The sequence below is a fragment of the Cyprinus carpio genome, chromosome B8, assembly GCF_018340385.1.
Source record: "Cyprinus carpio isolate SPL01 chromosome B8, ASM1834038v1, whole genome shotgun sequence".
NCBI classification, from domain to species: domain Eukaryota; kingdom Metazoa; phylum Chordata; class Actinopteri; order Cypriniformes; family Cyprinidae; genus Cyprinus; species Cyprinus carpio.
In genome coordinates, this window is record NC_056604.1 from 16,103,395 (window position 1) to 16,122,200 (window position 18,806).

Below are 18,806 nucleotides of genomic sequence, written 5' to 3' on the forward strand. Positions count from 1 at the left end.
ATAAATGACCTCAGCTCCCTGACATCCTGAATGCATTCATTTTGAGACACAATCCTCCTTCAATCTGAGAGGCAGACAGACTCCAAAGTAAAAAAAAAAAAAAAAAAAAAAAAAAAAAAAAAAAAAAAAAAAAAAGGCTCTTAAAAAGGTTATTGCTTCTGCATATTACACAGTGGAGACATGTTGGAAGTGGAGAACCAATGGAAGACTTCAAGATTTTCTTTTCTTCAGTATCTCTAGGTTTAGCTCAGTGTTCATAAACTACCTGAAGTAAGTCAACAGTTAAAAAGGACGAGCTGCACAATCAAAAAGTAATCCAACAGCCTTCCCTGTAAACACTTCTTTTTTTGATTATTGTGCATGGCACAAACTGAACTGGTTTTATGTGAACAAAGCGAGTGAATATGGATCATGAGTATCTGGGTCAGATGGCGGAGTATGATTCTATTAGTACAGTTCATTAAATCATTTACAAGTGTAGGTTAACCCCATATCACCGATTTAACATCTTTTTGCTTATACATTATAAAAATCAAAAAGAAACCTGACCAGTCGTAAAGCACCATTAAAGGGGAAACACATCCCAAGCGATAAAATATTTGAGGCCTTATGAGTCCCATAAGTTGGGAGCATTACATGGTCAATGAACCCCTTATGGAATACATTATTTATTATTAAAAAAGAAAATCATTAAGTGCATGCCAGGTGAAATATCACATAAGAGATATAGCTATAAATGAAAATCACTTTCAAGTTTTAAGACAAAAACAAAAAGTAATCTGTAGTTTCGTATTACAACGCGGAGGGCACCATGCAATTCTACTTGAACAATAAGTGGGCCGACATGCATATTTCCCCCCGGACCAAACAATATACATAATACAGCGATCTGCTAACCTGAAAGCATCATCATTCTGATGAGATTATAGCCAAGCATAAACCAACTAACTTTTTTTTTTTACTTATTTTTAAGAGGAAGCTTCCATATCGTGAAGCTGTTTGATTGTCCCATTTTATTATTTCAGCATATTCACTTTCTGTGGAAACTGCATGATGATTCTGACGTGAAAATCTCTGTTGCTTCAATGCATATCGATCCCCTAAAAATAGGATGTTTCCCCATAGAAACAAACAAAAAAAATTATGCAGAATAAAACAAATGGAACTACACAGACAGAACCCTTACTGCATGTCTCAATTATGATCTAACAGGCATACTGCTTTTGCATATTACCATTAGTTCAGAATATTTAAAAAAGACCAGGCTGATACACTGATACATCCAAAAATAACAAACATTTCTGCCTTCTTTGAAGGAAACCCTCATCTCATTCCCATAATCTTGCATGGCAAAACAAAACAAAAAACCTGTGGTGTAAGTGATTCACATACACTTCAATTCAAAGGTTTGGGGTCAGTAAGATTTTTAAATGTTTTTTAAAGTCTCACAGCAAAACAGTAATATTGTGAAATATTGTTATAATTTAAAATAAATCTTTTCTTTTTTTTAATTATATTTTAAAATGTCTTATTTCTGTGATGGCAAAGCTGAATTTTTAGCAGCCTTCACTCCAGTCTTCAGTGCCTTCAGTACCATTCAGATATCATTCTAATACGCTGATTTGCTGCTTAAGAAACATTTCGTCTTAATGTTGAAACCATTAATATTTTGCTGCTCAGTATTTTTATGGAAACCATATTTTTCTTTGATGTATAGACAGTTTAAAAGAACAACACTTATTTGAAATACAAATATTTTATAACATTATAAATGTCTTTAGTATCTCTTTTGATAAATGTAATGCTTTGATCTCTGATGATCTCTGAATAAAAATATAAATTTCTTTAAAAAAAAAACAAAAATCTTGCTGACCTCAAACAGTAGTGAAGCCTATGTTTCACATCAAGGCGCCGGTTCAATCTACTTCCTTAACCAAAAAAAATAAAAATGTGTTTGTACCATCATTCTTTAAAGACCACAGAACAACATCCAAAATCTGTTCATCAATTACTAAAGCTTACAGCTTCATTCATTGTAAAACATTATCTCAACAAAACCTACCTAACACCAATGTGTGAAATAAATGACAGCCAATGCTATAAAATCCCGACAGGTGTTAGAGGCAGCATGAGACGGAGAAGATCTACTGACACCTCTAAAACAGATTCATTTGTTCCAGGGCTTGGTTTTGGTCTCTCTTTAATCCGCTGTGCAACATACCACACAAACCCCTTACAATTTTTGGTTTGCTCTTTGGTTAGTGGCCAAAGTCACGTTCACATTATCTAAGATGAACGGGAACATTACGATAAAGGAACAGAGCAAATCTAAACATGTTCAGGGAACAAAGCAGTCAGGCTTACAATGTTTCAAATGGCATACATGGCATCTCATGTCACAGAACGACACCAAACATGCTGTCAGTAGTACAAGGTGTTCTGAATTCAGAGTTTTGGCTCTTGATAACGGAAGTTATCACATTGGCTCATTGTTCAAAACTGCCACGAAAAAAAAAAAAAAAAAAAAAAAAAAAAAAAAAAAAATTAAAGTATAGGGTTCATTCTCACTCATCTGCCAGTTATACAAGCACATGAAGAGAATTTAATGGCACAAATATAATTCAGCATTCTAAAATTTGCACTTTGAGTGAAACTGATTTTAAAGAGAGAGAGAGTGAAAGGGCAGAAGTCCTGAAGTTCAGTTTGAAATCTCAAAATACTTTAACTGAGACTGATATAAATGCAGATAAAAAAAATGTTAAATGAGTAAACACCACAAAAGAAAAGAACACAAACAGAAAATTAAAACAGAACAGCACCATAATGCAACTCTGTATTTTAAATTATCGTACTTTCAGAGACAAGTTTTGTCCAAGGCGTGATACTGGATGCGGTTCACAGAATTAAGGAATTTTCTTGAAAGGATAATACCGGGGTTTCTAAACAAACGGGAACACTGCTTATGCTAACTATCCTTGGCTAATGGTTGTTAAAGTTAACTTATGGAGGGTGTGGTAAAGTAAATATCCAAATGGTATGTCAGGCAAACTTGAAAGCACTTAAAAGCGAGGCATGTTTTAATCTGTCTGAGCATCAAGAACTATAAATCATATATACTGCAGACAGTCAGGGAGGCAGATGCTCGACTATAAAATACGAGTCGACAATACGCCATTTTACTTGTTTTGCATCTTATGTAGCCGCTTATATTACTTCTTAGAATGATTCAAATAAGACAGTGTGGTGATAAGAAATAAAAAAATGTATCTACAATTGGCATGTGAGACAACAAAGAGCCGTATTCAATCACAGGTCAAGAAAAGACAAAAAAAAAGTGAGGTATGACGTTTTGCACCAGTTACATAATGAAAATGGATGGGAAGAGATATTGTAGAGATAATAGGCATCCAGGGCTCTCTCTTCACAATACTAAATGTATAAAAGTGCCCACAACAGTGGTACTGACACTGCCGGTTTATCTTATTACTGCTCTATTGTAGTATGAAACCCAACACTATACCGCCAGCATAAACAATACACCTCCATACAATTTAACGTTAACAAAGCATACCGGCAGTAAGTGAATCTTCTTCAATTATACATTTCTGCACTGAAACACCATACGTTTTGGTCTGTACATCGCCAGATGCACAAGTGTGAGAAGCCAAAGAGATCTTCTTCTCACAGCTGTCTGTTCCACAACAAGTTTTTTGAAAAACTAAAGTTCTTTCGAGCCAGCTGAACACAAGAAGAGCTGTTTGAAATTTTAACCACTGATCGAGCGTGTACATCAATGCTATAAATATTTCACCAAGACGTTTATTTCCCCCTTCTTCCCATGGCGGTATGGCCCTAAGGCAATTTTCATAACGTGCATGACTCCCGCACCCTTTTTAGAAATGCATCTACAAATATATTAATATATAATTTAAACTTTCATTTTAAAGGCACACCCTCCCCACTGGTGTTTGGAAAAACTCAAACCATAAAAAAAAAAAAAAAAAAAAAAAAAAAAAAAAAAAAAACAGAAAGAAAGAAAGAAACTTGGCACGAAAGCAAAAGTAAAAAATTTGGCTAAAAATTTCTTAACTGAATAATATTGTTGACTGTGCTGCTACTCTAGCACTAATCTGTGGTTATACTGTTGATATTATACCTGAAACCAAATGGATAATATTACAGAAAGAGTGCAGAGTGACAGACTGTGATTTTATGAAAAATATGGCATAAAAAAAAAAAAAACCCTGGATCCTGAAAATACACCACAGGTACACCTTGTACTAATAATATTCTCATAGATGCACACAACATGGAAAATGAACAAGATTAATCCAGAATTCATACAATCACTAAGGAATATTTCACTGAAGTATCAAGCCTGGGTAGAGTGGAGATGTTTTGTTCAGGGGTTTCACCGCAGTATTCATTCAAACCCTATGAAAGCAAAACAAGTGGGACTTTACTGAGAGAAGCTTCTTCTCCTCCGTTCAGGTTCTTTGCTATGAGGTAAAACCTGGCTGGAGTTGACGACAAGCTACAAATACTGTCCATTATGAGTTTATGTTGAGGTTGTATAATGAGGTATTGAATGGATGGGTCACAAAAAGAGCCTTGCACTGGCAGATAAACCATTCCTCGTGAGTGAGTGACCTATTACAGGCCACATGTGCAAAAACAGGTCAGGTAAAAGCGTGATATGACAAGCATCTCATCTGAGCTTTCACATTATTCATTATTGCAACATGCCTATATTACTCTGTAAATATGTTGAAAAATGTGATAAAACTCTTAAGAGGCCTTGATTACAGAGACCTCCACCCCGATTATTTAATTCCCGATTATAGGACTCCTTTCCCTTTGAAAAACTCCTTAAAAACTTTCTCTCGATCTTTGTCCTGTGTAGAACTTCCACAAAAATGGACGAGTAGAAAATGCTCAAGGCAGGTTATTTCTTGTCGTTCTTTAAAAACAGCTGGGCTTAATCATGAAAAGAGTAAACCTTAATGCTTCCTTATTAGATAAGGAGGACAAACTACCAAATAAATGGAAAACTTTATTCTCTGTATCCACGCAGGGGGTTGGATGCAGGGGTTTCTTCCGGACTACACTTGCCACTCTCTTCGCTGGGGGTTTTCGTTGACAAATCATCGGGATAAGCTGCTCTGCAGGCTGCTTCGCCCTCGGAGGCATCCTCTTGCTCCCCTCTCTGGCCATCTGGTGCCTCTCCCAGCAAGTCAGTGTGATTGTTAACTTCTGTGCCAGAGATCATGTGCTTCTTGCGCAAATGCTGGTTGAGTGTGCCTTGGAAGGGAAAGCATTTGCCACAGATCTGGCAGTGGAAGGGTTTGTTGTCCGTGTGGCCGCGGATGTGGTACTCCAGCTGGTCTTTGCGGGTGTACTTCTTGCCGCAGAACTTGCAGACAAAGGGTGTGATGCCCATGTGCAGACGCATGTGACGGTCCAAGCTGCCCTTCTGGTTGAAGGACTTGCCACAGTAGATGCAGATGAGGCGCTCGTTGTAGGGGTACCACTGTCCGCGGAAACTCCGCTCCCTTACATCATTCTCGAAGGTAGTTGCCGCTGCAGGTGGATCTCCTTCGGCGGCACCAGACTTGAGCTGAGTTAGCAGATCGGCTGGAAGAGGCACGGGACGTTTCGGTCTTGCACGACCGCCCCGGACGCTGCTGAGCAAGGAGCGAGATGGGCTAGAGGAACTCAGGCTGACGAAACAGGAGGAAGGTAGTGCAGAGTAGGTGTATCCGGCAGAGGAAAGCACAGGCCCGTACGATCCCACGCTGACAGCCAACACCTGTTCACCATCCACCAGCTCTGTGTGGTAGCCGTCATCACCGGCCGACGAGCTATCGGAGTAGCTGGGCCGGTCCATTTTCTCCACCTTGATATGGACATCGGTTACCTGTCCATCCTTGCCGATGAGGTCCACTTGTTCGGACTCAACCTCCATGGACACCTCCTGCTCGGATATGCCGTCGCTACTCCCTCGGTCTGACTGACCCTCTTCTGCCACTCCCTTACCTGAGCTACGCCCCTCCCCGCAATGATTCTGACGAGAATAGTAGGGCGGCGAAATCTGGGTGGGGTTTACAAAGATGCCTCCGTCTTTCACACCGTTGCGGCCAGCCTTTGAGATGGTGCAATTGTTATCTGGATCGATCCCAGCAGGCACAGGGACGCTGATCTTAGAGTGAATACCCTCAAGAATCTGTGTGCATTTGTCAATCACAGCCTGCATTTGGAGGAAGCTGGCAGCCGTGAGGAAGCTGATGACATCACGTAGGCGCAATGACATTCGGCCAGTGTAGCAGAAGGCGAGCAGCTGCTCAAACACCTCAGGGCTCTTGATTACGGAGATGGAGAGGCCACTCATCGTGCCTAGTGATGAATGATCACGGAAGTACGGTGAACTGGCGGCCAAGACGGCCTTGTGGGCTCGGAATGGCTGGCCCTGAATGTGCACAATGATGTCACACAGCTTGCCCTGGAGACGGAGCTCATTGAGCTGGTTCAGGACAGTATTGCTGAACTCAGGTACATCGAACTCTATGAGGCTACCACAGTCCTCCATGACTCACTGACGTCACTCCTGTTTTGTAGAGAACCTGAGAAAATAAAAAAATAAAAAGTGTGAGGAAACACATTTATCGGTATTAAAGGTACTCTAAATGAAAGGTAGAGTATATATAAGCACAGATGGAAATTGGTGTTTTTTGTTTGTTGTTGTTCCATATTCATTGATATCTACAGAGTTCTACACTCTTAAACTGCTTGTGGAAGTTTTGCAATAACACGGCTTTCTGTATAATGTGTCGAAAATGTACCACAACCGCAAGAGCAAAGAGAAGCCGCTAACAATAATTGCTGAAATGTCAATGCGTGACTAAACTGATCTTAATAATATCTTAAATTGTGTGATGCACCACGATTTTCAAATCTTGCAGTGTGTGCATGTTTAAGATTTGAGGGAAGAAAATTTACAAAGATTTTCCTTACGTGTGTGCTGCAAACATATTTCATAATCGGTTAGGATTTTAAAATTCTTATAGCCCGAGCCCGGTATTAGAGAGGAAAAAACTGGTGCATGAAACTCAAGTATTGATTGGGGTTTCAATTTCAACACAGTATAGTACGAATCTACACTTAATCCCTATTAACAAACAAAATATGTTTTGGTACATTGGCGTCAGCCTGCTTACTGTCTGACCACACTTCCCCAGTCTTTTTACACATGAGAGTAAACATGCTGCTGTACTATGCAAATGTAACATCCACATGAAAAAAAAAAAAAAACTGTTCCATTTACTTACTGAAGGCATCTGTCAACTAGTGCATTATTCTTCAAATCAAGGAACACTCATTTTGCATATCACATGCATTTACATACATGATCCATTCAAAAAAATTTTTTTTTATTTTTTTGGTTCCACTTTATTTTTAAGGTGTCCTTGTTACAGTCTAATTTTACATTTAAGTACTGAGTAATATTAATTAACTACATGTACTTAGTATATGGTTAGGGCTACTTTCAAGGAATTATGCATAATTTATTATTAGAATATTAAGTACATGTAACACCTTAAATTGTTACCTTTTTTTTTTTTTTTTTTTTGAAAGAAGAGTCTTATGCTCAGAAAGACTGCATTTAAAAAAAGAAGTCAAATCAGGTATTGTCGTCAAATATTTTTTATAAAACTGTTTTCTATTTGAATGTGTTTTAAAATGTAATTTCTTTCTGTGATGACAAAGCTGAATTTTCAGCAGCCATTACTCCAGTTTGCAATGTGATATGACCCTTCAATTATTCTAATATGCCATTTTGGTGTTCAGAAAATATTTCTTATTATCAATATTGTGCTGCTTAAATTTTCGAGGGAAATATTTCAGGATTCTTTGATAAACTGACATTTTAAAACAACATAATCTATTGATCTAATATGAATCTTGTGTTACATTTTACATATCTTTACTGCCAGTAATAACTGACCCCAAACTATTGAATGGTAATGTATATGTTGGCATGGGTTTGTTTGGATCTCAGTGGGATGTTTTGAATTACCAGAACATTCTGTAATAAGACACTGCATCTGACTAATTTCACAGAGATTCACAAAGCAGAAAAAAGGCAAGCGAACATATGGCCAGTTCATTTTGGCTCTAGAGTGCAAGTTTTTGTGAAGCATCTAGTGCACACTTTAACCCAATCCTTTGTGTGCTGTGTACATGAAGCTAAAGCACTTTAAAAACTCAATAGACATCACCTTTAAATAAAAAATAAAAAAACAGCCATGACTGGTCTTTAAACACACCTAAAAATCCTAGTTCATATAGTGCTCTCAAGCAAAAGTGTCATCAAGAACAAAGTCTAAAAAGCAGACAAATCATCATAGAACCAATATGATCTTAGATGTTCATGGGTGTGTTGTTCAGAGACATTAGATCAAGTTGATGCACGGCCAAAAACGATGTGGGAGAAAGGGTGATCCATCATTAAAAATACTACTGCAGCCACTTCACTTGCAAGTAACATGGTGAACAGCACCGCACATTATAAAAGCTGCATTTGAAAAGAAATGGAAAAAAGCAAAATTCACAAGAATTCATCTTATCTTTCTCTTTACAAACTTTTCTCTGGGTCCTCTTATGCCTCCACCTAGGGGTGGGCGATATGGAAAAAATATCATATCACAATTTTTTGAAAAAATTGTGCCAAAAAGTGCCAGAACTGCAATTGATAGAATGTGCGCTGTAGCATGATAATACGATATTTCTTCAAAAGCAGATCGTGGAGACATTTTTTTCATCCACGATCAAAAATCGTCATATCGCACACCCCTACACCTACTCTAAAAAGCCTTCTCTTCTCACTCTCTAGTGATTCTCTATTAAGTCTCAGTCAGCAATTTTGGAGCGTAAACACTTTCTCCAATTGGCAGGGCTTGCAGAGGCACCTGTCTCACCACCCATATGTTGTCTCTTTGCCATGGCTAAGATTGTTGAGCCATTACTCCAGTCTTTCAGTGTCACATGATGTTTCAGAAATCATTCTAATATGCTGATTTGGTGCTCAAGAAACATTTCTTATTATTATCAAGGTTGAAACCTGCTGTGCTACATAATATTGTTTTGCAGAAACTGTGACTTTTTTCATGTTTACTTGAACAGAATCTTAATGTCTATACTAACAACACAAAATGTCTTTAAGGTCACTTTTGATTAATTTAATGCATTCTTGCTGAATAAAATATTCATTTCTTTAAAAACTTTTGAATGGTATTGTACCTACATGTTTTCCAAGATATACATTCCGCCCCTATTATCAAGTTGAATAGCCCAATTTAATCCAGGGATCTTAAAAACATTGTCAATATCATGTCTTGAATAAGAAACAGTTTCAATCAGTGTCAGGTGAATCTGAAATCAGTAGAATTACACCAGTTAAATGAAGAATTCAGATACAGATTTAGAATGAAATCGAAAAACCAAATTGGTGTGGAAAAAAAAAAAACATAAATTTGTGTTAAACGTGTAATTCCTGTTATGTATTCCCGTTTGAGACTAAAGCGACCTGACGCGCCGGGAACGTGTAATTCCTGTTATGTCCTTAATTGGTGTGGAAAAAAAAAAAACATAAATTTGTGTTAAACGTGTAATTCCTGTTATGTCCTTTATGTTCACATGTACATGCAGAAGTCTTGTCAGAAAGGCGTTGACAACTACCACTACTACGTGAACCAAGCTAAACTCAAGTTTGACAGTTTGCAGGAGAATGTATTCTCAGTTGATCTTGTGGACCTAAGGGGTAAGTGTCCTGGCAGCACTCCAGCAAGATGCAATCACATGTTTTGCACTCGGGCATATCCCGAGAGGAGAGTTGAGGGGGATTTTAACTCTCGATCATTAAAAATAATAAAATCATGAAGCTACTTCCTCATACTACGGGTTGCATGAGTAACAGACCAAGGGGCATATTTATACGGTGGATTGGTGAAAAGACTGTCTGTTAAAGGTTAGCAATTTCTCAATGAGATAATGCAGCAGCGTCAACAGTGATATAAGAGATTTGGCAACAGTCAGTGTGCAATGTCAAAGACAAATTTTTTTGGCATCAACAGAGCTGTTCCAGTTGAAGTGATCGAGTTCCCTTGGTTCACTGCACGACACATCTTCATGTCTAATCATAAGTTACTTATTGTATCTCTTAACTTGTGGATCAGCATGTTTGTTTTTTCTAAAACTGCAATTTTACACGCATTCCTATTACATACCAGACCAAATCTGATGATGAAATTAGGTAAACACTGTCTCAGCCTAATTAATCTTTCTTAGGATAATCTAAATTAGCTATCTTTAAATTCATTACGGTAAAATTTGTATTATAGTCCCTTTTGGTACCCAAATATTAACAATCAGATCCAGTCAACCACAGGCACAGTAAAAACTTCACATACACACACACTACCCAGAATCCCTAGACAACAGAAAAATGAAAGCTCAAGGCTAACCGGGAAAACTTCTTTTACCAGTTCACTGAGCAAGCCGTTAAGACTTAAAAACCGCCATATCAGCATTGGCAAACGAACACTGCAGAAGGCCTGCTTCAAGATAAGCTGCTTTTATCCCATTCTGCAAAATAAAACTTAGTCCAGTACTGCCAAAAATGTTTAACATGCACAGTCTGGCAAGAGGAACCCAAAAGGCCGTGAGAGAGTGGAAAAGTGGCAGTGAGTGCTTTGCAAACTTTGTGGGGAACTGTTTTCAAGAACTACCATGAGAACACAGAGTACGCTGTGCAGTGTAGTTTATCTCAGCAGCACTTTGATAGAAGAAGAAGAAAAATATCCTGAAAAACATTGTGTCCATATATTCTAATATACATACATGAGGGGCCCTATCATACGCCCCGGCGAAATGCAGTGCCAGGTGCAACGTAAGTGTTTTTTTCCTAGTTTCAGCCCGACGCAGTTATCATTTTCACGTCCTGCGCCATGTTGTTTAAATAGCAAATGCATTTGCACCCATTTGTGTGCTCATGGGCGTTCTGGTCTGAAAACGAGGCATGTTCAGGTGCATTGTTATTTTGAGGCAAATGAAATAGACTGCACCACTGACTAACTAAAACCTGGTCTAAAGTCAATGGCGCAGTATTTTTTGTTATTTAAAGAGTGCGTTAGTAATATGCGCCTATAAGCGGGTCCACAACGCGCATACACTCTGCTTATTACACACTCAGGGGTGCACAGCAGCACAAACATGCCAAATATTACAAATGAAATGATTACAATGTAAAAGATTATTATTGAGTAGGCTACATAAATATAAAAATTCCTACATTTTATAATGGATAGTCATCGCATGTATCAGGATTAGGCTACCTGTTTGCTTTCGCACGAGCAGCTCCGTTTCCTCACTGAGAAGCGTTCATTCTTTTGCGATTGCTGTGTAAATAACGAATCCGCCATGGCACAAGCACAACTGGCTCTTAAAGGGAATGAGAGATGAGACTCTGATTGGTTTATTGCATGTTATGCCCAAAACACACCCATTACCAATTAAGAGAATAGTGACAACCTTTTAAGACCATGCGCCAGGTTTGCTGACCATGCGCTTAGATCGTTAAAATAGGGTTTGAGGTCTTAAAATGACAACAGCCTAAACTGCTGCTGTCTGTGTAATTAAAGCATTAATTTATCACTGGCAAGATGGGGTCTTAATAAAAGTTGTCTGTCTTATACAGTAAATGCATTTTTATTTTATTTTTTTGACTAAAGAAAACAGAGAAAAAGACCTGTGGTGAAAAACACCCATAATGCACTGGGCTCAATCTGACTATCTAGAGCGTAAATACAAAAATGTGAAAGTATGATCTGTAGTTTTCGCAAAATCCACCAGGTGACGCGTTTATTTAAATTTTTAATGTTGAGTCCTGAACAAAATGAAGTATTTTTTATTCAAACAAGCAGTAGTAAATACAACAATCTCTAATCACAAGTTTATATAACCGCTAGCATATCTATCATGATAAAATAGCCTATAACTCAACAACACCGCAGCAGCTAGCTCGAACGGATACCGAAAAATGGGTCAGAAGCTCTGGGTAACATTCTTGGTCCCAGGCATGAGGCTACACCAAAGGAATCTTCAGTTAAAACACTAACATATTGCTCCCGATCATGACAGGAGAAAGATCATAAAAAGGCCAATGTGCATTAGGAACATAGTCCAGGCCTGTTTTGTGTCTCCTCCCATCGCCATCTACGAGTCCAGTCATTCTGATGGTAAGAAAAGAAAAGCTACATCAAAGGGAAACTGCTGCACAGATTCGAAAGGATAATTAAGAATTGCTATAAAGGAACTGGCAAGGGAAATCAGCCAGGCTTTGCATATCTAACAGGCATAATCAGAGTGGATAAAAATACCACCAAGTCATTCTGTTTTGCTTCGGGTGTGCAGGTCAAAGGCATCCTTTCTTCTTTCCCAAGTCGATCCCCATTAAAGCTGGCTAAGAGACAAGGAACACACAGCCAAAGCCCACTGAACCGCAAGCTTCAGGGACAAACTGCTCTTCAACATTCCCAAAAAACTCAAGTATTATTCTCACAGCAGAAGTCATTAGATTCAGAAGCAGCTAACAAAAGCTGGAGCAGCGGAAGTGATGTCTTGTGTAAGATAAGGCCCCCCCCCGACATGTTATAAATCTGCCATAACAGGAGGACTTTCAAACCAAAACCCTTTAACAGCTAATACTGAGGAGAAGCAGCCACAGCCACAAAAATGAAAGGTTTATCGAGTGCAAAGCAATAATGCACATGGCTTAATTGGTTTGGCTCCGTCTGTTCAGACAAGCCTGTTGGGAAACATTCCGAGTGGTTAGGAGGGACCTTTATGCCTCCAGAGATGCCATTAACGCACCTATAGGATTAGTTAGAAAAATGCGCCTTTTAAAAAGACAAGAAAGTGGGGAAATCCACAGTGAAAACACTTTGAATTTCCTGATGAGCAAATACAAATATTTTTACTTTCAATTTCACGGTATTGCTCAAGAAGACATATTTCAGGTACATAATCACCTTGAACATATGCCAGAGTTTTTATAGAAAAAAACGGAATGTTCTTACTCAAGTTTCACTCTGATATCCTTCCTATAGAACGCAACTGTTTCCACCCACTTTTTCCTACGCTGCTGGTTTAAGGAGTATTTTTCCCATAGATATTTAAAAATTTGCAAGCCATGAACCAAGCCAATTAGCTACGAGGTGAATCACAACATTACAAACTTTAATTTGAAGCAAAAAAGTATCTCATAAAGTCAAAGGTCATGAGTGTGCATTTATCGGAAAGAACTGCAATCCCATGAAGCATTGCGAATGGCACAATTGAATTGATGGAGATGTATAAAACTATTGAGTTAAAGATGTTAATAATATAGAAACCATATGTTTTACTTTTATTGCAAAAAATGACATATTACGAATACAAATATTTTAGTAATTTGAGAACATAAGCAGACTGACTACATATGCAGTGCTCCGTTGGAGTGGGTGTGGGCAGGATTTACTAAGCTAGTTGAAATAATGTGGGCTGATAGCTTCAACAACCTCGCAACAACCTTGTAGCTCGAAGCAGGTCTGTCTTTAAGGGTTATCGTTCAAAATCAATTGCCCTATGAAAAGAATGAATGAGATTTTTACTTTCAGAACCTGATTGTTGCACTCTTTTATTCTTGTGAACCTCTGTGACACATTTAGCCTACTAACCTGCATTCGTCAATAACAGTTAGCAGCCACTTTTATCCAAAAAGACTAACAAATTATGAAAAACGCAAGCAATTTATCACACTTAAACCAGTACTTACAAACACTAGAGCAGACATATGTGGAAAGGTAAAGATAAGGAAACTGTCCTGCCTTTAACCCTCAGTTACATTTTTATTGTGTGAAGTATGACTTTATTTCAAGTATTATAATATAGCCAATAATCATACAAACTGGCAAAACAATGTCAAACAATTCAGTTTTAAAAAAGATTTCATAAAACAAAAACATATTCAAGGCAAAGAAATCATTATGGCACATGAACAACTTTTTGAAAGTGAAACTATAAAAAATGATTTTCTCATTCTTGCACAACATTCACACTTTACTTTCCCTGTATGCCAATAAAAGTTTTTATCTTATAGACACAGCACTGTTTGTGGACAGTCACACATATTATGATATGTGGAAGTCAAAGGGACAATTCACACAAAAATGAAAGACAGAAAGTTAGGCACTCTAACCCTTTCATTTTCAAGGAACTAAAACTAGTCCACCTGAGACAAACTCATTCCCTTAAACATGTCTCATAAATTGAATACATTAATTGTGGCTTTTGACGATCAAGTTACTAAGCTAATAAAATTTAGTTTCACTTTAACTTTAAATAAATTATTACCACTTTGTCAAATAAATCAGTAACCGCTCAATTAACTCTGGTTGTTTAAAAACCTAGTGAGTTCCCTTTAAAAACAGCATTTTTAGACATGACTGGAACCATCAAAGGAATTTATAATGTACAAAAGCTATCTGGGTAACTTTGGCGGTTTACTAGTTTTATGACACAGCCAATGACTTACACTTTCGATTTTTAAATACCTTTACGTAACACGTTAATGTAAGGGACTTTTGCGTCACGTCCCCGGTTGTAATCAAAAGTTTTACTTGTCTAAACACAAATAGGAGGGTGGGAAGTGGCCCACTAGCTTGTGATTGAGGGGAATGTGGAATGTGGAGGTTGGCAGCTAACACTGACTGCATCTGAGTTGAAAATAAACACGTAACGTTAACTGTTAAGCTACGTTGAAGAGCTACAGAGCGGTGTGAAATGGTAAGGTCAGATCATGACAGTTTCGCTCGGGGTAACGTTAATCTGCCCAGCGCTGCATGCGAACTCCCCCTCATTAAATTTGCTGCCAAGCTAGCTCGCACCAAAGCTGTCACGGAATGCTAACAAGTTAGCCGGTTAGCGACATGTATTTAGAAGGGTCCGGTATAACTGCGTCAAATACAACAACCATAACGTCTGCGCGAACATAAAGCGCTGTTAAAAACATCCCGCCTCACCTTCTCTGATCAAACGTCGCCCATTCCTCTGCACAGCGACTCGCTTTAGCTCCAGCCTAGCCTCCTCCTTCCCCAGCTGTGCTCCTCAGTCGTTGCTATTTTTCCAGCTCTCTGCCCAACCGGAAGTGGACGCGTGCTGTCTCCAGGGGACGCGCGCTGTCTATCGAGTTTCTTGACGCGCTGTCAGGGAAATCGCTCTGTAGATGCTATAGAGATCAGCGGTATGGCTCGCCTCCTTCCCTTTGACTTTTTAGTACAAGGGTCAGACTGTGTATGTTTAAGGATGTTAGCTTTGTTGCAATAATTTCAGTGAAGGGTATCCAGAATTCACTTCCGTGAATAACGTTACCTACTAAACAAGATTTTGAGGCCGGTTTATTAATCATAAATTATAAATCGTAAAAAAGGATCATAAAGTCTACTTACTAATACAAAACTCTTCTAAAAAAAAAATAATAATAAATTAAAATAAATAATTACAAATAATAGTTATTATTATTTGATTATATATAAAAAAATAAATAAAATATAAATATAAATAAATATATATATATATATATATATATATATATATATATATAATATATATATATAATTAAAATAATAATTATTATTATTATTATTTTTTAAATATATGGAAGTCGTGGCCTAGTGGTTAGAGAGTTTGACTCCTAACCCTAAGTTTTTGGGAGAAAAATAGTAAAAAAATAACCTGCTTAATCTACTTCTTGAATTTTAAGAAGACTAACTCGTATTTAAACATAAAGTGTTATCATCAAACTCGGAACGAGGTCATAATAACCCATGTGCATCCTTTAGGGGCCAGTTTCGAGCTGTTTTACTAGATCCAACAGCAGAGGGAGCCATAGGCTAAATTAACAAGTAGCCTGGTCTAAAAGAGAAGACGTCTGTTCACATTGTTCAGTAAACAACAACTGTGATAAAGGCTACTCTATATAGGCATACATTATGTTATATAATCATCTCTATAATATAATGTAGAACAATGACAAAAATAACGTATTACATAGGTCACAGAATTCACTATATTTCAATAAGCTGTTCTGCAGCACTGTATTATCTAAATTTATGTCAGTCGACAAGAGTCAAGACGTTGTTTCAGCTGGATGCAAAGAAGAACCTTTGGTAAGTTTTTACAACCAAGTTTTTATTCTCAAGTTCTCTGTACTGAGGACAGAAAACCAAAACATTGATAGCCTTATTAGCCTGTGAAGAATATGTGATGCTGTCTTTTTTCATTCAGAGTGTGGAGCCAACTCAAAAGCTCTGCACTGAAAAAAGCTACATTTAATATATATAGATGCAACCACTCACCTTAAAAAAAAAAAAAAGGTAAATTCAACTAAAACTTTTTTTTTTTCAGTGTGCACAGCATAATGGTTCTTTGCTGAACCCAAAGGACTGCTGAAGAACCTTTATTTTTAAGAGTTAATCTGGTACAACCCTTTTTTACAATAATTTATTATTAACAATAACATCACATATGACCATTCCATAGGAAACAACAACAACAACTTTTATTTGTATCCATTTGCTAAACTTTATAATTTCATAGTTATGTCATGCTTCAAAATCTTTGATTAATTTACATCATTCATTTACATAGTCTCAAGGGCTACATTTAGAAGGATATATTTGGAAATGAACCAATGTATGCAAAGAGGTCTGTTTGAAATTCCACCGATGTGTTCATTTATGTGTTTATTTGCTGGAAGTAAATATTTAAACTACAAATACAGGATGCCTTTGAGCACATTCGGTGCATTCTATAACCACATCAAGTTTACAGATTGAATATTGGACTGAATTACTGTCATTTACAGTTTGTCCTGAAATATTTGACATTTTACACATATCCAAACATTATTACCTGTTAAAATATTTACATATGCCATTTCACTCACATGATCATACTGTAACCAATCACATGCTTTACTTGGCCTTTTCTGTTGCTTCAAAATATTGTAGTTTTTGCACTAAATATACAGGCCGACATAAATCCTTTTGGCCCCCAGATGTCTAAAAATTACTGGTGGTAATTTTAACAAAACTATACTATAGGCCTAGTTAATGTAACTAAACAGATTCAGTAATTAAAGTCTCTAAAACAGCACCATTGTTCCTCCCACTGCAGCATAATGCGGTATTATGTTTTTATTTTTTGCACTTTTTTCCACTTCAGCCGAGAAAGAATGTTATCCACAATGGGCTTTTTTCATCATCTTATTTGAGAGACAGCTTGGCCTCAGAAATGAATATCTGACCTAATCTGAGTGCAGGTGGGTGACCGGTGTAAGGAGCAGAATCGCTTTGTCATCGCACATGTTAAACAAGCCTCTCTTCTATTCTCTGACAGTAAGATAATTCACCCTCTCTCTCTCCCCCTATTAAAGAACCACATGCACACACACTCACATACACATATACACACAAACACAAAAAATACATAGCCACAGGTATGGGGTGATTAGAAATGGTTTGGTTGACCCCAAGGGGTGATGGTGATATTGATAACATTTTCAAACAGTCTCGCTCATCAAAAGGTTTCCTGTTGAAGTTGTAATCTTCCTTGAAATAGGGCTTTGTTAGCCACTGCGCCATTCACTTGACCGAGAATTCCTCAGCAGTAAGCTAATGGGGATGATTTTGAGCGGGGTCGGCGTTGGGGATCAGAGCTGGGGACCCGATCGGGGTGGCCCTGGAGCTCAGAGGTGCCTTACAGCGATTTGTAGTCCAGGTGACTTTGCAAATTCCCCTCCAGCTTAAGACAGGCCTAGCTGGATGATCATTTTCTAGACTTTCCCAAGTCTGCATGTCAGGGATCAAAAACAGCAAATTAAGTATGTGATTAAAAAGTCTAGTCAACGTTATTTGAGTCGAAAAACACTACTGTTTAGAAAGTTTGGAGGCTCTGAATGAAGTAATAATTATTCAGTAAGGATATTATATTATATTAATCAAAAGTGACAGTAAAGACATTTCTAATGTTCTTTTGGACTATCTATTATAAATGTATTACAGTTTACGGAAAAAAAAAAAAAAAAAAAAAAAAAAAAATATATAGAATATATATATATATATATATATATATATATATATATATATATATATATATATATATATATTATAATATATATTAAGGAGCACACAATTTTTTTTTTGAAGTTGAAAATAAAAGAAAAAAAAAACATTTCATTTTTTTTTTTTTCTTAACAAAAATCCTGTTTAATCAGTGTTACATGTTATTTCTTTGTAACTGTTTGTGAAATTTACTAGCAATTTCTAAGTGAAAATTGCTGGTAAATTTCTTCATTTTCATTGCAACTTTTTTCAACTTTGTGAATAATAAGAAATATTTCTTGAGCAGCAAATCAGCATATTAGAATGATTTCTGAAGGATCATGTTACACTGAAGACTGGAGTAATGATGCTGAAAATTCAGCGTTGCGACCACAGGAATAAATTACATTTTAAAATATATTAAAACAGAAAAGTATTATTTTAAATATAAATAATATTTCAGATTTTTTTTACAGTACTTTTGATAAAATGAAAGCAGCCTTGCTGAACATAAGAGACTTCAACTGTATTTATATTCACTGATGAAACTATTGATTGTATCAGTTAATAAATCAACCAAGAGATGGATGTTGGTCATTACTAATAAAA

General features: G+C 37.1%; 1 protein-coding gene across 1 annotated transcript; it reads right to left on the bottom strand.

Annotated features, from left to right (window-relative positions):
* Positions 1–5,040: 5,040 nt before the first annotated feature.
* zbtb34 (zinc finger and BTB domain containing 34) lies at positions 5,041–15,323 on the bottom strand. The gene is made up of 2 exons (XM_042729970.1): positions 15,117–15,323; positions 5,041–6,620 (listed from the first exon to the last, which is right to left on the bottom strand). The coding sequence occupies exon 2, from the start codon at positions 6,584–6,586 to the stop codon at positions 5,054–5,056; it is 1,533 nt and encodes a 510-aa protein (XP_042585904.1). The 5' UTR covers positions 6,587–6,620; positions 15,117–15,323; the 3' UTR covers positions 5,041–5,053.
* Positions 15,324–18,806: the final 3,483 nt, after the last annotated feature.